The sequence below is a fragment of the Lemur catta genome, chromosome 7 (genome assembly GCF_020740605.2).
Source record: "Lemur catta isolate mLemCat1 chromosome 7, mLemCat1.pri, whole genome shotgun sequence".
Taxonomy (NCBI): Eukaryota; Metazoa; Chordata; class Mammalia; order Primates; family Lemuridae; genus Lemur; species Lemur catta.
Genome location: NC_059134.1, coordinates 108,005,387 through 108,025,334, shown reverse-complemented (window position 1 = coordinate 108,025,334; position 19,948 = coordinate 108,005,387). Strand labels below are relative to the sequence as shown.

Sequence of the window (19,948 nt, the reverse complement as noted above, 5' to 3'; positions counted from 1 at the left end):
GTTTAAAATACACACAGCTTGATACACGTTTTAATGAAAACGCGGATAACAAAGGCGGAAAGTGGACCGGAGGAGGGACGGGGTGAGAACAGGAGTTGATGGGGTGGAAGAAGGTTTGAAAAGATCTGGGTGTCGTTGGAAGGTCAGATATAAATAGTGGGGTGCGACCAACTTGATTCTATGCTTGAGGTTAAAATAAAAGAGGGGGCAGAGAGGCGGTATGACGAACCTGGGTGGCTGTGACAGTGTGTGGCAGACCCGGAGTGGGGCGGCCCTAGGTGCCCTGCCCTGTTTGGTGGACTTGGAGGCCAACGCACCCGAGCGGCCGGGTAGGTGCCCTGGTTAACCGGCCCTGCTGAGCCCCGCCATTCCCAGCGAGGGTGCGCCCAGGCCAGGGTGCGAGTCCCCAGGTGACTCCAGCCCAGCCACCAGTCACTCCAGGCCATCCATGTCTTCCCACCTTCGGCCTGACGTCGTGGAGCAGAGAGAGCCGTGCCCTCGTCCCCGCGTTCCTGACGCACAGGACCAACAGCTGTCGTGGCCACCCCGAGGCCGGGGCGCTTCGTGACACAGCAGCAGGCGACGAGCAGGAGGAAGAAGAGGCGCGGGGCAGCTGCCGGGGAGGGGCTGGCGGGGGCAGCGCGGGCAGGGAGGGGCGGTGCGGGCCAGGCCGGGTCGGGAACCCGCGCGGCGGCCCGGGGGACGCCCACGTCGACCCGCAGCCCCGCCGCGGCCGAGCGCCCCGCTCCGCTCCGCAACCTCAGGGCGCCCTCCCGAGGCTCGAACTCTGACCTCGCCGCCGCGGACCTGGCCCTCCAGGCCGAGGTGACCCTCGCGGCCTCAGGGTGAAGCCTGGCCTCGCCGGAGCAACCCCTGCCCGCATCACCTCCCTCGCCAGCCCCAGGTGTCCCCGGCTCGTCGCCTCCCTCCGCTTTCCTCCATTTTGTCCGACCCCTTCCCCGGTCACGCCGCTTCCCAGGGACCCCGAGACTCCAGGAGCGGCTGCCCGCACGCCCTGCCCGCCCCGCGCCCGCCCCGCGCCCTGAGCGTCCCCAGCCCCCGCCGCGCAGCCGTGTCCCCGCGTCGCCGTCCGCGCGGCCCAGGTGGATGCGCGCGTCCGCGGAGCGGGAGCGGGAGCGGGAGCCGGCACACCCTGGCACGCCGCCCCGCCCCGCGCCGCGGATTGGCTCCCCGCGGCTGGCCCGGCCCGATTGGCGCGGCCGCCGGTCCGTTTCGCGGCGGCAGCACCGCGGCGCGGGTGCCGCTCGGTCCCGCCGCGGCCCCGAGAAGCGCGGAGCCGCCAGCGGCCGGGCCGGGGCCCCGCGAGCAGCCGCTGCCGCCGCCCACCCCGGGCCCGCGCCCAGGGCGGCGGACAAAGGGCCATGCGGGGCCGCGGGCGCTGAGCGCGGCGGGGCCGGGGATGCGGCGCCGCTGAGCGCGGCGGGGGCGGGGCGGCCGCGATGCCGTGGTTCCCGGTGAAGAAGGTCCGCAAGCAGATGAAGCTGCTGCTGCTGCTGCTGCTGCTCACCTGCGCCGCGTGGCTCACGTACGTGCACCTGAGCCTGGCGCGCCAGGGCCGCGCGCTGCGCCAGCGGCCGGGCCACGGGCGAGGTAGGGGAGGACGCGCGCCGGGGCCGGGGGGCAGCGAGGGCCAGACCCGCCGGAGCCCCGCCCGCTGCCGCGGCTCTGCGATTTTGGGGGAGGGGGCGCGGCTCTGCCCGACGCCCGGTGACGTCAGCAGTGACGTGCACGACCCTCTTGGGGAGCGTCCCCGACCTGGAGGTCTGGGCCCTGGCCCGGATCCGGCAGGGCTGCAGCTAGTGGTGGGCCGTTGGGGAGACTTCGCCCCCAGCCTCCGCTGGGGTTTCCTAGAGGCCCGAGAAGGCCTCACCGCCACCACTTGCCTGCTTAGCAGGGCCTCAGTTTCCCCATCTGCTGGCAGGGGGCGGGGAGGGCGGTCGCCCAGGAGTGCAGCCTCAGACCAGGGCCGGGTTGGCGGACTGCAGTCAGAACTCTTTCGGGGGTGGGGGGACGCCCTCGTAGACCAGCGCTCGGGGTCCCAGCCGCCGGTGTGCTGCGGGCGAGGCATGGCACGTGTGCCCAGCCGGGGGAGCCCCAACTGCCCAGAGTAAACTCTGCGGGGTCCTCGTGCCACGTCCCCAGGGGGCAGTGAACCCACAAAGCAGATCAACTCTGGTGAGCTGGGGGAGGGCCTCTTGGAGATGGTGACCTTTGACACACAACTTTGGGGAAAGGGCACCCCAGACACAGGAAGGCACCGGTGATAGTGGGAGGAGGGGGGCAGAGTGCCCCTGAACCTGGGGTACAAGGAGGGAGGGGGGCAGAGGGCCCCTGAACCTGGGGTGCAAGGAGGGAGGGGAGCAGAGGGCCCCTGAACCTGGGGTGCAAGGAAGGAGGGGGGCAGAGGGCCCCTGAACCTGGGGTACAAGGAGGGAGGGGGGCAAAGGGCCCCTGAACCTGGGGTGCAAGGAGGGAGGGGAGCAGAGTGCCCCTGAACCTGGGGTACAAGGAGGGAGGGGGGCAGAGGGCCCCTGAACCTGGGGTACAAGGAGGGAGGGGGGCAGAGGGCCCCTGAACCTGGGGTACAAGGAGGGAGGGGGGCAGAGGGCCCCTGAACCTGGGGTGCAAGGAGGGAGGGGAGCAGAGTGCCCCTGAACCTGGGGTGCAAGGAAGGAGGGGAGCAGAGGGCCCCTGAACCTGGGGTGCAAGGAGGGAGGGGAGCAGAGGGCCCCTGAACCTGGGGTGCAAGGAGGGAGGGGAGCAGAGTGCCCCTGAACCTGGGGTGCAAGGAGGGAGGGGAGCAGAGGGCCCCTGAACCTGGGGTGCAAGGAGGGAGGGGAGCAGAGGGCCCCTGAACCTGGGGTACAAGGAGGGAGGGGGGCAGAGGGCCCCTGAACCTGGGGTGCAAGGAGGGAGGGGGACAGAGTGCCCCTGAACCTGGGGTGCAAGGAGGGAGGGGGACAGAGTGCCCCTGAACCTGGGGTGCAAGGAAGGGAGGTGAACAGCCCAAGGCAGGAGCAGAAGCCCCACCTCGGGCAGGAAAGATCCCAGCTGTGCTGCCTCTGACCCTGTCTAGGAACCCGGGTGTCCTGAGGTTGGGGCCTGGGGTGGGGCTGTCTCCTACAGACTAGGAACAGTGACATGACTCAGGACCCTGGGCTGCTCCACCTGAGGGGCCCAAAGCCCCCTGCTCAGCCTTACCCTGCCTCCCACCTGCCCAAGCCCCCTGTCTCCCGTTTGTGTGCCTGGACACCTCGCTCTGCAGAGTCTTCACCAGACCCTAGGCCAAGGGTCTGGGGCTTGTCTTGAGCCCCAGTGGGTCTCTGGGTTACCCCGACCTATGCACCTCAAGAGACCCCCAGCACTGCTCAATCCCTAAAAGAAGCCCCCCCCACAACAGCTGTCAGCAGATAGGGCAGGACCCAGAGCTGACCCCGTGACACGTAACAGAACCAGCCCCTCCTTGGGCACCTCTGTGGCTTTCTGAAGCCCCAGTCCTCCCCCAGTCTGGTTTCCCGACCAGCTGGAAGGGCCGGAGGAAGAGGAGCCCTCTGCTGCCAGTGGGCGGAGCTGGAAGAGCAGGACTGTGGCTCCCCCCAGGGACAGTCTCTTTTCAGGGCCACCTTGGCCCAGGTCCTCTGGCAGACAGGACCGGGTGCCGGCTCCCCTCTGCCCAAGGTGGTGCCAGGGTTCCTTTGTCCCTGGCTTCAAAGACAGCAGGCGGCACAGGTGCCCTGGGCCAGAGCGGGCTCCTCCTTGGGCCTGAGGCTGTCTGATCAGCGTGTCTGCAGCCCTGGAGGGGGGTCCAGCAGCCTGTGCAGAGGTCCCTGAGGGAAGGCGGAGCCAGGGGCTGGGAGGCCCGTCTGGACACACTGTGCGGGGCTCAAGCCCTGCAGGACAGTGGCAGCAGCCCAGGCTGGGACCCCACTGCAGAAGGCTCCCAACACTCCGAGGTGTCTGGACTTAGTTTGGTGGGCTGTAGGGATTTGGGCAGGGTGCCATAGGGGCTCGTCTCCCAGCTGGGCAGGAGCAGTCCTGGGGGCTTCCTGGAGGCAGAGCCCTGGCAGGGAGGCTGGGTGGGTGTTCACGTGCACACCTGTACACACCGTGTGTGCACACAGCTCTGCTCCCTCGCCCCGGCTGGGGGTTGGGAAGGGCCTGGGAGGGCTCCGCCCCAGCTGCCCCACCAGAGGGGGGATTGGAAGGTTAGGTGTGAGGGAGTGGGCGCCTCGGCCTTCCTGCCCTGCTCCGGCCACGCGGGACGCGGGTTTCTGCCGCCGACTGACCCCAGCAGCAGGTGCCGCAGCCTTGGAGAGAGCCTGCGCCCAGACGTGCCCCCCGTGCCACCCGCAGACGGCGAGAAGCTGACCAGCGTGACCGATGGCCAGGGTGTCCAGGCTGCGCCGTCCACACAGAGGGCCGAGGACTCCAGCGAGAGTCTCGAGGAGGAGCAGGTGGTGAGCCGGTGCAGGAAGAACACGCGTGTGCACAAGCACGCGAGACCCTGCAGCCACTTGTGGCCTCGGGAGCCTGTCCGTGGGTGTGTGGAAGGGGCCACGCGGCGCGGCCTGTCTGTGGGCCCCAGCACCAAGCGTGGACGGCCGTGCCGGCCTGGAGCTCCGGGTCTGAGTGCACAGATGTGCTGGCGTGTGGGGTGGCCAGTGTCTGCTTGGGCAGGTGCATGGGGGGTGACGTGCCGGGTGCTGGCGTGTGGGGTGGCCGGTGTCTGCTTGGGCAGGGGTATGGCGGGTGACGTGCCAGGTGCTGGCGTGTGGGGTGGCCCGTGTCTGCTTGGGCAGGTGCATGGGGGGTGACGTGCCGGGTGCTGGCGTGTGGGGTGGCCGGTGTTTGCTTGGGCAGGGGTATGGGGGGTGACGTGCCAGGTGCTGGCATGTGGGGTGGCCCGTGTCTGCTTGGGCAGGTGCATGGGGGGGTGACGTGCCGGGTGCTGGCGTGTGGGGTGGCTGGTGTCTGCTTGGGCAGGGGTATGGGGGGTGACGTGCCAGGTGCTGGCGTGTGGGGTGGCCCGTGTCTGCTTGGGCAGGTGCATGGGGGGTGACGTGCCGGGTGCTGGCGTGTGGGGTGGCCCGTGTCTGCTTGGGCAGGTGCATGGGGGGTGACGTGCCGGGTGCTGGTGTGTGGGGTGGCCCGTGTCTGCGTGGGCAGGTGCATGGGGGGTGACGTGCCGGGTGCTGGCGTGTGGGGTGGCCAGTGTCTGCTTGGGCAGGTGCATGGGGGGTGACGTGCCGGGTGCTGGTGTGTGGGGTGGCCCGTGTCTGCTTGGGCAGGTGCATGGGGGGTGACGTGCCGGGTGCTGGCGTGTGGGGTGGCCGGTGTCTGCTTGGGCAGGGGTATGGCGGGTGACGTGCCAGGTGCTGGCGTGTGGGGTGGCCCGTGTCTGCTTGGGCAGGTGCATGGGGGGTGACGTGCCGGGTGCTGGCGTGTGGGGTGGCCGGTGTCTGCTTGGGCAGGGGTATGGGGGGGTGACGTGCCAGGTGCTGGCATGTGGGGTGGCCCGTGTCTGCTTGGGCAGGTGCATGGGGGGTGACGTGCCGGGTGCTGGCGTGTGGGGTGGCTGGTGTCTGCTTGGGCAGGGGTATGGGGGGTGACGTGCCAGGTGCTGGCGTGTGGGGTGGCCCGTGTCTGCTTGGGCAGGTGCATGGGGGGTGACGTGCCGGGTGCTGGCGTGTGGGGTGGCCCGTGTCTGCTTGGGCAGGTGCATGGGGGGTGACGTGCCGGGTGCTGGTGTGTGGGGTGGCCCGTGTCTGCGTGGGCAGGTGCATGGGGGGTGACGTGCCGGGTGCTGGCGTGTGGGGTGGCCCGTGTCTGCTTGGGCAGGTGCATGGGGGGTGACGTGCCGGGTGCTGGCGTGTGGGGTGGCCCGTGTCTGCTTGGGCAGGTGCATGGGGGGTGACGTGCCGGGTGCTGGTGTGTGGGGTGGCCCGTGTCTGCGTGGGCAGGTGCATGGGGGGTGACGTGCCGGGTGCTGGCGTGTGGGGTGGCCAGTGTCTGCTTGGGCAGGTGCATGGGGGGTGACGTGCCGGGTGCTGGCGTGTGGGGTGGCCAGTGTCTGCTTGGGCAGGTGCATGGGGGGGTGACGTGCCGGGTGCTGGCGTGTGGGGTGGCCAGTGTCTGCTTGGGCAGGTGCATGGGGGGTGACGTGCCGGTGCTGGCGTGTGGGGTGGCCAGTGTCTGCTTGGGCAGGTGCATGGGGGGTGACGTGCCGGTGCTGGCGTGTGCGGTGGCCCGTGTCTGCTTGGGCAGGTGCATGGGGGGTGACGTGCCGGTGCTGGCGTGTGGGGTGGCCAGTGTCTGCTTGGGCAGGTGCATGGGGGGTGACGTGCCGGGTGCTGGCGTGTGGGGTGGCCCGTGTCTGCTTGGGCAGGTGCATGGGGGGTGACGTGCCGGGTGCTGGTGTGTGGGGTGGCCCGTGTCTGCGTGGGCAGGTGCATGGGGGGTGACGTGCCGGGTGCTGGCGTGTGGGGTGGCCAGTGTCTGCTTGGGCAGGTGCATGGGGGGTGACGTGCCGGGTGATGAATGAGGTCTTTGTACAGTTGCATTCTGCTGTGTGTGTGGTTCGGTGGCTCCTCCCTGCCCCTCGACCCCCAATCCTGCTGCCCTTTCTCTCCTGCAGCCCGAAGGCCGGGACCCAAACATGCTGCTTCTGGGGGGCGCTGGGAGGCCGCCCCCAGTGAACCTCACCCGACAGACACCCCCATGGCGGGAGGAGGTGAGCCCTGCTGGGCCTGCGGTGAGCTGGGAGGCGGGGCGGGGGGGGGCTGTGCAGGAGGTAAAGCCCTCCCCTCCCCCCAGTACAAGGGGCAGGTGAACCTGCACGTGTTCGAGGACTGGTGTGGGGGTGCCGTGGGCCACCTGAGAAGGAACCTGCACTTCCCGCTGTTCCCCCACGTGAGTGCCGGGAAGGGGGGTACGGAGCGGGCAGGAGCCGGGAAGGGGGGTACGGAGCGGGCAGGAGCCGGGAAGGGGGGTACGGGGCGGGCAGGAGCCAGCAGTCTGTCTGATGCTGTCGCCGTCCCCCTAGCTCCGCACCACTGTGAAGAAGTTGGCCGTGTCCCCCAAGTGGAAGAACTATGGGCTCCGGATTTTTGGCTTCATCCACCCAGCAAGAGATGGTGCGGAGGTGGGGTGCTCTGGGGGAGGGGTGTCCTGAAGAGCCCCACCCCCCTGAGCCCTGTCTCACGGACTAGGCGATGTCCAGTTCTCGGTGGCTTCAGACGACAACTCTGAGTTCTGGCTCAGCCCGGACGAGAGCCCAGTGGCCGCCCAGCTTGTGGCCTTTGTGGGCAAGGTACCCCCGCCCCCGCCCCCACCCCATCTGTCTCCACCTGGCCTCCTGCAGCTCGGTCACTTGTCCCCTCCAGCCTCTTGGGAATGGGGACCTGGTGGGTCTGGTGCCCCCAAGGAGAGGGTGGACCACCTTGCTGTGTCACCCCCAGACTGGCTCTGAGTGGACAGCACCTGGGGAGTTCACCAAGTTCAGCTCCCAGGTGTCCAAGCCCAGGCGGTGAGTGGTCCCGGGTGTGTGTGCGCCTGCAGTCACCGGTGCATGCACACGCGTGTTCGTGCACGTGGGTGGGAGAGGGAGGCTGCATGAGGTCCTCACCCCGTGCGCGCACACACACACACACACACACACACACACACACACACACGCTGAGCAAATGCCACCCTGCCAGACCACTGCCCTCCTGAGGGACCAGCCCTGCAGGGTGAGGGAGCCACCCACCCCCTTCTCTGGGCTCTCCACCTGTTTGGGGCTCCTGGGTCTGGTGGGGACACGGCCCCCACTCCTCGTGTCCCCAGGCTCATGGCCTCCCGGAGGTACTACTTCGAGGTGCTACACAAGCAGGATGACCGAGGCTCGGACCACGTGGAAGTGGGTGTGAGTGCTGCCCCCTCCCCAGGAGCTTCCCGGGACCCCCCTCCAGCTGCCCCCTCCCGGGAGCTTCCCGGGACCCCCCCTCCAGCTGCCCCCTCCCCGGGAGCCGACAGAGCAGATGCCCAGGGATGGGGGCCTGAGGCCGGGGGCTCTGCTCTGCCCACTGGGGTCTCGGAGCTTCACTGAGCACTGGCCCCGCGTGGAGTCTGGGAAGAGAGATGCGCAGTGGGGGTGCAGTGGGGAGAGCTGGGGGTGGGGAATGCAGAGCAGGACAACCGCAAGGGAATGGACCAGTGTCTGTGGGATGCAGAGGGGCCTGGTGGCCGCTCAGGACAGCTGGGCTTTGTCCTGAGGAGGAGGCAGTTGGAGCTGTGTTCCAGGGAAAACCCAATGGCCACTGTGGAGAGGGACAGTGGCCTTTGGTCCTGAGCCAAGGAGATGGCCGGAGGGGTGGACACACTGGACCCAGGGCCTGGCATCTGGCGGAGTGGGGTGGCTGGGCGGGGACTCTTGGCCCCACACGTGGGATGTTGCGCGTGTCTGGTGTGGGGGGTGTCACCCCTGCTCACCTGGGCAGAGGGCCCGGGCTGGAGACACAGGTGTGACGGGACCCTGAGAGCCCAGGATGAGCTGGGGGCAGAAGGGCCCGCGGCAGCCCCGGGAGCCCCAGGGTGGGAGGGGCACGGGGAGGCCTGTGGAGGGGGTGCTGGGTCTGGAGGGCCAGCAGTGACCCCAGGAGGGAGTGGGTGGGGTTGGAAGCCATGGCCGTGGGCCAGGACAATCTTGGGAAGTGCGGGAGGCCAGGGAGCCTGGGGTCCGACCTGCCCCGGGGCCCTCGGCCTTCTGGACCGCCTCCCCCAGCCTCCCCACTGCCCTTCTCAGGACCCCAGGACCCCTTTCCCACAGACCCGCCACGCTTCTTGCATCCTTTAAGGGAATGTGCCCATGAGTCCCCAGCCCCCAGCCAGAAAGACCCCTTCCTTCCCTCATGGTCCTGCCTCCACCCCCCGCCCTCTCTGCCCCGCAGTGGCGAGCTTTCCTGCCCGGACTGAAGTTCGAGGTCATCGGCTCTGCTCACATCTCCCTGTACACAGGTGCCGGCGGCGCCTCTGGGGTAGTCTCGGGGTGGGGGCAGGGTTGAGAGGGGTTCTGAGCACCCCTGCGAGCCCAGCATTGCTCTGCCCCCAGACGAGTCGGCCCTGAAGATGGACCACGTGGCCCACGTCCCCCAGTCTCCGGCCAGCCACGTGGGCAGGCATCAGCCGCAGGAGGAGCCCAGCGCAGACATGCTGCGGCCAGACCCCAGGGACACCTTCTTCCTCAGTGAGGGGGGGCCGTGGGGGGCGGGGGGGACCTGTGCTCCAGCCATTCTGTGACCGAGGGGGCCCGTGGGGGGTGGGGGGGCCTGTGCTCCAGCCACTCTGTGACCGAGGGGGCCCGTGGGGGCCAGGGGACCTGTGCTCCAGCCACTCTGTGACCGAGGGGGCCCGTGGGGGCCAGGGGGGGCCTGTGCTCTAGCCACTCTGTGACCGAGAGGGCCCATGGGGGGCAGGGGGGCCTGTGCTCCAGCCACTCTGTGACCAAGGGGGCCTGTGGGGGGCGGAGGGCCCTGTGCTCCAGTCACTCTGCCACCGAGGGGGCCTGTGGGGGGCAGGGGGGACCTGTGCTCCAGCCACTCTGTGACCGAGGGGGCCTGTGGGGGACGGGGGGACCTGTGCTCCAGTCACTCTGCCACCAAGGGGGCCTGTGGGGGGCAGGGGGGACCTGTGCTCCAGCCACTGTGTGACCGAGGGGGCCCGTGGGGGGCGGAGGGCCCTGTGCTCCAGTCACTCTGCCACCGAGGGGGCCTGTGGGGGGCAGGGGGGACCTGTGCTCTAGCCACTGTGTGACCGAGGGGGCCCGTGGGGGGCGGGGGGGCCTGTGCTCCAGCCACTCTGCCACCGAGGGGGCCCGTAGGGGACGGGGGGACCTGTGCTCCAGTCACTCTGCCACCGAGGGGGCCCGTGGTGGGGGGGGGGGCCTGTGCTCCAGTCACTCTGCCACCGAGGGGCCCCGTGGTGGGCGGGGGCACCTGTGCTCCAGCCACTCTGTGACCGAGGGGGCCCGTGGGGGGCGGGGGGGCCTGTGCTCCAGCCACTTTGCCACCGAGGGGGTCCGTGGTGGGCGGGGGGGCCTGTGCTCCAGTCACTCTGCCACCGAGGGGGCCCGTGGTGGGCGGGGGCACCTGTGCTCCAGCCACTCTGTGACCGAGGGGGCCCGTGGGGGGCGGGGGGGCCTGTGCTCCAGCCACTCTGCCACCGAGGGGGCCCGTGGTGGGGGGGGGGCCTGTGCTCCAGTCACTCTGCCACCGAGGGGGCCCGTGGTGGGGGGGGACCTGTGCTCCAGCCACTCTGTGACCGAGGGGGCCCGTGGGGGCCGGAGGGCCTGTGCTCCAGCCATTCTGCCACCGAGGGGGCCCGTGGGGGGCGGGGGGCCCTGTGCTCCAGCCACTGTGTGACCGAGGGGGCCCGTGGGGGGCGGGGGGGCCTGTGCTCCAGCCACTGTGTGACCGAGGGGGCCCGTGGGGGGCGGGGGGGCTGTGCTCCAGCCACTGTGTGACCGCCCCTCCTGCAGCTCCGCGGATAGAGCCCTCGAGCCTGGAGGACGTGCTGGAGCCCTGTGCCTATGCCCCCACCTACGTGGTCAAGGACTTCCCCATCGCCAGATACCAGGGACTGCAATTTGTAAGAGCCGGGACCCGGGACTCCTGTCCGAGCCTCCCCTGAACCTCCTGCGGCCCCTCGGGAAGACTGCCCCCCCGCCCCACGCCCTCTGCCCCGCCCCCAGGTGTACCTCTCCTTCGTTTACCCCAATGACCACACCCGCCTCACTCACATGGAGACGGACAACAAGTGCTTCTACCGCGAGTCTCCGCTGTACCTGGAAAGGTAGGTGGGCAGGTGGTCCCGGAGCAGGTGGGGCGGGGCCGTGGCTGGTGGGTCTCTGATGCTCCTCCCCTGCCCAGGTTTGGGTTCTATAAATACATGAAGATGGACGAGGAGGAGGAGGGGGAGGAAGATGACGAGGAGGAGGTGCAGCGCCGAGCCTTCCTCTTCCTCAACCCCGACGGTGAGCTGCCCCAGCGCCCCCAGCCCTCGCCTGGCTGGGCATGGGGGTCTCAACCTGTGCTCTCTGCAGACTTCCTGGACGACGGGGAGCTGCTCGACAGTCTGGAGCCCAGGGAGCCGTCCCCAGCGCAGAGCGGCCACCTGTCCCCCGCCCCTGTGGCCCCCACTGAGGCCAGGGCCACCCCTGCCCAGCCAGCACCTCCCAGCCCCCAGGACGAGTGGAACCGGCGGCAGTCCCGGGCCCTGAGCTGGGCTGCGCGGGCCACCCGCACCTTGCCTCTCTTCTTGGGGCGCGCTCCACCCCCCCGCCCTGCGGCCCAGCAGCCAGCCCCAAAGGTGTATGTGACCAGGGTGCGGCCAGGACAGCGGGCATCGCCCCAGGCCCCCGCGCCGCGCAGCCGGCACTGGTCACACTTCCCTGGCACCTTCCTGCGCCCCAGGCCTCTGCCCAGAGTTCAGCTGCGGGCGCCCCCGCGCCCACCCCGGCCCCACGGCCGCAGGACCGGCGGCCCCCAGGCCACACGGCTGCGGCCCCCGGCCCGGCTGCAGGCCTCCCAGGAGGGCCGGGAGAGCCAGGCGGGCACGCTGGGACCCGCGGTGCCCACCGTGGACTCGAACTCCTCGTCTGAAACACGGTCTGTGACCTCCTTCCTGAGCTTGTCCCAGGTTTCTGGGCCACAGCTGCCCGGGGAGGGCGAGGAGGAAGAGGAAGGGGAGGAGGAGGGGGCCCCCGGCGACGAGGCTGCGTCAGAGGACAGCGAGGAGGCCGCTGGCCGGCCCCTCGGCCGCTGGCGGGAAGAGGCCATCGACTGGCAGCGCACGTTCAGCGTGGGCGCTGTGGACTTCGAGCTGCTGCGCTCGGACTGGAACGACCTGCGGTGCAATGTGTCCGGGAACCTGCAGCTGCCGGAGGCCGAGGCGGTGGACGTGGTGGCTCAGTACATGGAGCGGCTCAACGCGCGCCATGGCGGGTATGGGCGCAACTGGGGAGAGGAGACTCCGGCCTCAGACCTTCCCCGGGGCTCCGCAGTGTGCGGGTGGGGGCTCATGCATCCCCCAGGGAAGCCCCAGACCCTGCCCACTCTTCTTACTGCCCAGAGCCTTGTCTACCCGTGGGGGCCTCCCAGGGCTGGCTCTCCTGTCCCTGTCCCTGCAAGCCCCACGTCTGCCACCCTGGACCTGGGCCCAAGGATGGAGCCACAGGAGTCAGCCTCAGTCCCCGTCAGTTGCTGGGCAGATGGCCCCGTTCAGGGGCCAGAAACAGCCGAGGGTGATGCCCAGGACCTCTGGGCCTGACTCCAGGGGAGGTGCAGAGTTCTTGGCCCCTCTGGTCCCCCCAGGCCCCAGGATCCAGTCCTGTCTCCACTGCATGCAGGCAGGGGGAGCAAGGGGGCTAGTTTGGTCTCAGGAGGCCCTCTGGCATTCTCTAAGAAGAGGTGGTTTCCTCTGTGCACAGCCTCGAAAACGTGGTAGAATCTGTATGGGGACAGTGGTGACTTGGGGCAAAGGCTGCTACAGGGGCAGGAGGACAGGGTGGTGAGAGCAGAGGACCAAGACAGAGCCATGCTCAGGACTCATTTTTCTTGTGCACGACAGAAGGTTTTGGGCAGGGTCGGAGTTTGACCCCTTTGTGCCACTGCCTGGGGGAAGCCCAGGATGGTGACTGACAGGCTTGGACCCCAGGGCTGGGAGCTGCTGGATTCTGGGCAGCTGGGGGCACACCTGCCTTTGGCTCTAAGCTTCCCAAGAGTGAGCAGCTCAGCATCCCCTGGGCATGAGGGCATCTGTCCAGCCAGGATGGTCATGGCTGTGCCCCACTTTTGCCCATCTGGGTGCAAAGGTCTATGTGGCCCCAAGGAGCAAGAGTGTAGAGAGACAGTATTTGGGGCAGAAAGTCCCCAACACTTGGTGTGAGCATGGGGGGGGGGTGGGCAGGAGTTTGGGGAGCAATTTGGACTCCTCAGTGGTCACCCCGGGGCCCCCAGGTGAAGGGCCCTGGTTACCCATAAGGCAGAATGGCCAGACCTTAGCCTAGGGCAGGGTCCTATGTTTTGTTTTATTTTTATTTATTTATTTTTGAGACAGAGTCTTGCTTTGTTGCCCAAGCTAGAGTGAGTGCTGTGACGTCAGCCTAGCTCACACCAACCTCAAACTCCTGGGCTCAAGCTTCTGCCTCAGTCTCTCGAGTAGCCGGGACTATAGGCATGCGCCACCATGCCTGGCTAATTTTTTCTATATATTTTTAGTTGTTCAGTTAATTTCTTTCTATTTTTTTTTTTTTTTTTTTTAGTAGAGACGGGGTCTCGCTCTTGCTCAGGCTGGTCTCGAGCTCCTGATCTCGTGCGATCCTCCCGCCTCGGCCTCCCAGAGTGCTGGGATTACAGGCGTGAGCCACCGCGCCCAGCCAGGGTCCTATGTTTTCAAGATGAGGAGAGAGAGGCCTCCCCTTGGGGGCAGGAAGGAGGGAGAGGGGGGGACCGCATGGGCAGGGAGAGGAAAAGGGCGGGGCTGGCAGTGGTCACCCAGTCCCCTCCACTCAGGATCAGGACAGCCCTGAGCTGGCGCCTGGGGCACAAGGAGGCTCCTCAGCACCCTGGCTGGGGCCACCGCAGGACAGTGGGAGGCGGGAGTCTGCCACCCTCGTGAGGGCGAGCCGTAAGGCCACAAGTGGGGAGCTGCTGAAGGTCCTAGGATGCCCTTTGGGGCCCTGGAACCTTGTCCCAGGGGCAGTGAAGTCCTGAAGGTTTCTGGGCAGGGGAATAACGCGACAGGCCGGCGAGTCATAACCATTACTGCAGACGTCAGGGGGGGCCGGAGGCCGCCTGGGCTTGGGGGTGCGGCCGGCCCCCCAGTACGGCCTGCCCTACTTCCTGTGCGGCTTGGGGAGGGGGAGGTGCAAAGTCGGGGGGCGTGGCGGGGAGGGGGGCATGGAGCTGTCCCCCTCCTGTCTGCTGAGTTCCCGGGGCTGGTGGCGAGACCTGCAGGGAGAACCGGAGTTAGGGTGCAGGCTCGAGGCCCAGAGCTCTAGTCTGGGCCTGACCGCCCCGCCTCGCAGGCGCTTTGCGCTTCTGCGCATCGTGAACGTGGAGAAGCGCCGGGACTCGGCGCGCGGGAGCCGCTTCCTGCTGGAGCTGGAGCTGCAGGAGCGCGGGGGCGGCCGCCTGCGCCTGTCCGAGTACGTCTTCCTGCGACTGCCTGGGGCGCGCGTCGGGGACGCCGACGGAGAAAGTCCCGAGCCCGTGCCCGCCGCCTCCGTGCGCCCCGACGGCCGCCCGGAGCTCTGCCGGCCACTGCGCCTGGCCTGGCGCCAGGACGTGATGGTGCACTTCATCGTGCCAGGTGGGCAGGCGGGGTGGGAGGCCCACCTGGGGGGCGCCCCAGGAGACCCCGGGGGAACGGGGACCTGATGATGCCGGGGAGAGGGCGTGGGGGGCTGGGATGAGGTTCTCCCGAGCCGGGGCGCAAGGGCGAGTTGGGGCGGTTCAACGTGCGCCCCTTCCCCCAGTGAAGAACCAGGCGCGCTGGGTGGCGCAGTTCCTGGCGGACATGGCCGCGCTGCACGCGCGCACCGGGGACGCGCACTTCAGCGTGGTGCTGGTGGATTTCGAGAGCGACGACATGGACGTGGAGCGGGCCCTGCGCGCGGCGCGGCTGCCCCGGTAAGGGCGCCCCACCGCCCGGGAGCACCCGGAGCATCTGTCCTCCCCCGGGCGCTGGGTTTCCCTGACCCCCACCCCGGGGTCAGTGCCTGGGACTTCCCCCCCCCCACACACAGGTACCAGTACCTGAGGCGAACCGGAAACTTCGAGCGCTCCGCCGGGCTGCAAGCCGGAGTGGACTCGGTGGAGGTCTGTGGGCCGAGGGGGTGTCGGTGGCAGGAGGGTGCGGAGGGGGGAGAGGCGGGGCTCAGACCTCCCGCCCGCAGGACGCCAGCAGCATCGTTTTCCTCTGCGACCTGCACATCCACTTCCCCGCCAACATCCTGGACGGCATCCGCAAGCACTGCGTGGAGGGCCGGCTGGCCTTCGCGCCGGTCGTCATGCGCCTGGGCTGCGGGAGCTCCCCGGGGGACCCGCACGGTAATGCCCCGAGTGTCCTCGCCCCGCAGTAATGCCAGGGGTCCCTCCAGCCACGAAGGTAGAGTCACCTGGAGTGCCCAGGACCCCTGCCGCCCCAGCCCCCAGGGCCTCCCCAGTACCCCACTCCTGAGGGGCTCCTGGGCTATGACCCAGCGCCAAGAGGTGGCACCGAGAGCCCCGTGGTGGCCCTTTGGGGAGGAGGCCTTGCAGGACCTGGCTCTGAGAGGCACCCCTCTCCTTGCCCCAGGCTACTGGGAGGTGAACGGCTTTGGCCTCTTCGGGATTTACAAGTCAGACTTCGACCGGGTCGGAGGCATGAACACTGAAGAGTTCCGAGACCGGTGGGGGGGCGAGGACTGGGAGCTGCTGGACAGGTGACCACTGCCCCTACCTCTGGACAGGGAGGGGGTTACAGCCCTCAGGAGCCTCGTGCTGAGGGCCTCTGCCCCCCCCCCCCCCGTCCCCAAGGATCCTGTGGGCCCAGGGACCCCTCCCCACCCCCCTGGTCCTGCAGACATGCAGACAGCCTTGAACTGATTGTGCCCCATTCTGTAGGCCCTCTGGTGGCCCTGAGCCCCCACCCTGACACCCCGAGCCCCGGACCAGGGTCCTGACGTGCCCCTGCCCTCCCCCAGGGTCCTGCAGGCGGGGCTGGAGGTGGAGCGGCTCCGCCTGCGGAACTTCTACCACCATTACCACTCCCGGAGAGGCATGTGGGGCACACGCAGCAGAGGGGGCGCCCGAGAGGCTGGATCCTGAAGACGGCGACCCCCTGACCGGCCAGATTCCAGGGCAGCCCTGAGCCCCGGCCCCAGGGCCCCGGCAGGGCTCACCGTACGGAGCAGCCACCACCTGTGCCCACCCCTCTCTGGCCTCCTGGGGGGGGGGGCCCTGCTCCATGCTCCTCCCAAGAGGCAGCCTTCACAGCAGGTGGGGGCCTGGCCTTGGTCCCCACACTCTGCGATGATTTCTGTGAAATTTTGCTGTAGCGATGACATTGTTTTCAGGATTTATGGGAGTTCTGTCTGTTCCGTTTTTTATTCAGAATGAAATGAAATATTTTTTTTAGTTCTGACTTGTTCTCTCTCTATGCCTTGTTCTCTGGGGAGGGCAGAGAGTCCTGGACCCCCGGGTGCTGCCGCCTACTCTGGACACTCCCTCTCGCCTGCCCCACCCTCCACTCCCAAGACTGCTGGGCCCCCGAGGGGGGCGTTTCTTCCACCCTCAGCCTATGGAGTCCAGTCTCCGGCGACAGACATGCTGGCCCTTCCCACACTGAGCAGAGAACTGGTGGCCGTCTCCCAGTTGGTCCCCTTTGCTCTGACAACAGAACCTGGGTGTCAGTCCTACCTCATCCGCTGGGGTCCTGTGCGGGCTTGGGGGTGACCAGGACTGCACCGCCCTTGGGGTCTCGGCTTGTTCTCAGCCTGGGAGGGTGGGCAGCGCTCTGGACCTGTGTGGGTTCCTACAGCTGCTGTAACAAGTGTCCTGAAATTCAGGTGTCAGCAGGGCGGTATTCCTTCCGGAGACTCCAGGGCCCACGTGGGAGATCCCTGGCTCGGGCCCCTTCACCTGCCAAGCCAGCAGTCGGCATCTTCCTCTCCCTCTGTCATCTCATCTCCTGTGACACTGCTCCTGCTGCCCCACTCTTGCAAGGACCCTGATGGATGCTGTGGGCCCAGAGAGCCCCGATGGCATCCCTTTCACCGCGTCACATCTGCAAAGCCCCTTTGCCCAGCGAGGCCATGGCCACAGGTTCTGGGACCAGCGTGGGGGTCACGTTCCACCGCTCATGTGGGCGCAAAGCAGCCCACACTGTTCTTGAGGCTCACCCAGGCTGCATCCACGGGTCCACCTTGCCGTGGACACAGGGCAGCAGGAAAGGCAGAGCTGAAGGAGGGACCAGGTGGACACTCCAGTTTAGCTCCAAGAAGATTCTAGAGACAGCAGTGCTGGCAGGGTTGGGGAAGGGACATCGGTTCTGTGGCTGCAGACGTGGGTAGACACTCAGTCACCTGTGTCACGTGGGCCTCACAAGTCCTGCAGGGCCGCAGGACACAGGCTCCCCTGGTGGGACCCGACGGACCTGCCACCTGCCCAGCAGTGCTGCCTGCTCGGTGCACCCTGAGTGGCTGGTCCCGGTGGGGCTGTTTCCACCCGCGGGTGCTTCACGACAGGAGAAGAACCAGCCTTGGGTTCGGGGGCACGTACCAACGCAAGAAACCGCGGAAAGGAGAACGGATGGAGACAACAGGCAGAAGTTTCACGTCAGAGGGGGCTTGAGCCTCGGGAAGCAGGAGCAGGCTCCACACACAGTTCCGTGGGATCCGCACCGGCTCACGCGTGTGTCCTCGTCTCTGTGCACCTGTTTCTCCGGCGTCCACCGTGCGTCCGGGCACCGAGGGAACAGCAGTGAGGACAGACGGAAATGCCACCGCCCAGAACGCGAGTCCTAGCGCAGCGTGGGGAGGGCGGGGCCCGTGTGACGTTTGAGGGAGTTTTTTAAAAGCCAGTGGTAAAAACAAGGAAATGCAAATTATCTGTCCGTACCTGGGAAAGAAATGGAAGAGAAAAATAAAGTCTTTACAAAGTTAGAGCCACTTGAGCAATTTCAAAAAAGAAGAATAGGCAGAGTGGAAAGCCCAGTGGGGAGCGCAGGAGGCAAGCTGGAGAGGGCACGGGGGTCCGAAAGGGCGGGCAGGGAGGTGACCCCAAGAGGCAGAAGGATGCGGACCTGCCGGCAACACAGCAGAAGAGAAGTTTCCGAACTACACACGGGCCGGAGGCGAAAGCTGGAAATGTCGATGCCAAAAAGTTCCTGGGCTTCTGGAGAAAGACGCCGTGGGCATCGGACGGTGGGAGTGAGTCGCCCACCTGCCCAGGAGGGCCGGGCGGGATCCAGCAGCTGGACTTCGGGGAAGCGTCTGCCGAGGCCCAAGGGCGAGAAAGCGGCGCCCAGGGCCACACAGCCCGGACTTGGCCGGAGCCACCGAGCTCAGAGCGCCAGGCCTTTGGGGGCCAACCAAGGTGGCGAGAGACAAGCAGCTCCCGAGGGCTGCGAGGACAGGAGAGGGCTCACAGGCACAGGGGATGAATCTGTGTCATTTGATGAAACGAGACTAACCCTAAACCACGGAGAGAAAGCAAGCAACATAAACCTCCGCTCTGGCCCGTTCCCAGTGAGGGGCCACCAGGGACTCTGCCAAGATGCCCCGCCCCGCCAACTTGCCCCCAGCCCAGTCCTGCTGCCTCTCAGGGTCACTTCTGGAAACCTATAAGCCTTGCAGAGCCTCAGTTTCCCCGTCTGTAAAGCAGAGGTAGTCGTAGCTCTGCCCTCCCAGGGCTCCAGCGAGGACGGAGGACAGTAGGAACACAGTGTGCCAGGCATACCATTGTCCCCTGCTGCAGGGACGGGCGCCCACCGGCGTGGGGGAGCAGCTGCTGCTCTCCAGGCCCTGCCACTGCCAGGCCACCGTGGGGCCACCAGCCACTGCCCCCATCTCGCTGCCCCCCGGCCCCCTGTCCACTCTCGCACGGAGGCTGGCGACCCCTGGGAAAAGCGCCCCCTACTCCCAGCCCCTCTCCCCCACCAGGATCTGTCCATCGGCTCCAGCCACTCTGCTCTCTCTGGGGTCCTTCAGTGCCTTTTGGGAACCTCTGGAGAGCAGCCACAGTGTCCCTGTGGCCACCCTGACGGGCAGCGTTGCTTGTGGGCAGCTGAGTGTGGTCACGTCTGTGCCCCGCCAGACCCCAGGGGGCTGCCAGAGACCCGTCCCCAGGCAGCCGGGGCAGCCCCAGGAAGAGCTCGGGACACGTCTGTGAAAGGACAAGCCATGGCAGACAGCCGTGAGGACCGCCCGCCCCGCCCCACCCCGCCCTCAGCTACTTCCAGCAAGGGCAGGAGGCAGGGGTGGGGGGCCGGGGGCTGGAGCCGCCCCACCGACAGCCCAGGGTTGGGGCAGGGGCCACGCTGCCCGGGAGGGTGTGGGCGGTGCTCGTGGAGGGCCCCGGGCCGGACTTGGCTGGAGCCAGACCCAGATGTCGGCAGGGTCTGGAGCCTCGCCCACACCTGGAGGTCACACGGACCCCTCCCCACCCCCGCCCTGCCTGGTGGAGACCGGCTTCAGCACACTCCTGGGTTCTGTTTTGGAAGATTACCCTGCTTTTCACGTCCTCGCGCCTTTCTCCCCAACCTCCGCCTCCTGCTGCGTAAGACCCACCACGCCCCCCTCCACCTGGGGTCCTGCCTCCCGCTGGGCGCACCTCGGTGGGGGGGCGCAGCCCCTGCCCCGGCACCAGCAGTCCTGACGCGCCAGCCCCGCCCTGCCCATCCCAGCTCCTCTGTGGGAGGGAACCTCCGCCTGGGGACCCGCCTGGCCCTACTCACCCTTGGAGACCCCAGCTCCTGGGCCCCCAACCTGCCGGCCACCATGGGTGGTCCAAGCCCTGCCGCTCACACAGAGCCCCCTCCTCTTTGTTTCCTAAGCTCCCTGGGTGGCGCCTCCAAGCTGCCACCTCCTCCAGGAAGCCCACTGTCACGCGTCGTTCTTGTGCTTCCTCCCCAGTGCTGCTCCAGGGAGGGGGACACTCGGGAACCACAGAACCGATTGCCGGTCGCAGGAGTTGGGCAGGGCTCCTCCCAGTCTGGGGCTGGCGGGGAGGCGGCTCCACGTCTCCGCCAGCCTCAGGCCACAGCGGCAGAGGAAAGAGCCCAGGTTCAGCTTCCCCGGGCCGGCGCTGGGCCGCAGAGATGCAGGACCCCACGGGCTGCCAGGAGACCCCTCAGGGCTCCTGCAAACCAAAGCCCCTCTGTCCCCACGTGGCCCGGGCCGTCCACACGA

At 67.9% G+C, this 19,948-nt stretch overlaps 2 protein-coding genes across 2 annotated transcripts; one reads left to right on the top strand and one right to left on the bottom strand.

Moving 5' to 3' along the window:
- The first annotated feature begins 1,460 nt into the window (after positions 1–1,460).
- B4GALNT4 (beta-1,4-N-acetyl-galactosaminyltransferase 4) lies at positions 1,461–16,182 on the top strand. Its single transcript, XM_045558581.1, has 20 exons — positions 1,461–1,611; positions 4,375–4,478; positions 6,656–6,751; positions 6,835–6,930; positions 7,064–7,154; positions 7,230–7,330; positions 7,479–7,546; positions 7,846–7,924; positions 8,949–9,015; positions 9,110–9,244; positions 10,535–10,644; positions 10,748–10,848; positions 10,926–11,029; positions 11,099–11,999; positions 14,084–14,367; positions 14,534–14,687; positions 14,804–14,876; positions 14,954–15,107; positions 15,355–15,481; positions 15,743–16,182. The coding sequence occupies exons 1-20, from the start codon at positions 1,461–1,463 to the stop codon at positions 15,864–15,866; spliced, it is 3,120 nt and encodes a 1,039-aa protein (XP_045414537.1). The 3' UTR covers positions 15,867–16,182.
- Positions 16,183–16,943: 761 nt separating this feature from the next.
- Positions 16,944–18,607, bottom strand: LOC123642188. Its single transcript, XM_045557090.1, has 4 exons — positions 18,498–18,607; positions 17,842–18,162; positions 17,319–17,657; positions 16,944–17,094 (listed from the first exon to the last, which is right to left on the bottom strand). Exons 1-4 carry the CDS (start codon positions 18,605–18,607, stop codon positions 17,028–17,030), a joined length of 837 nt encoding a protein of 278 aa, XP_045413046.1. The 3' UTR covers positions 16,944–17,027.
- Positions 18,608–19,948: the final 1,341 nt, after the last annotated feature.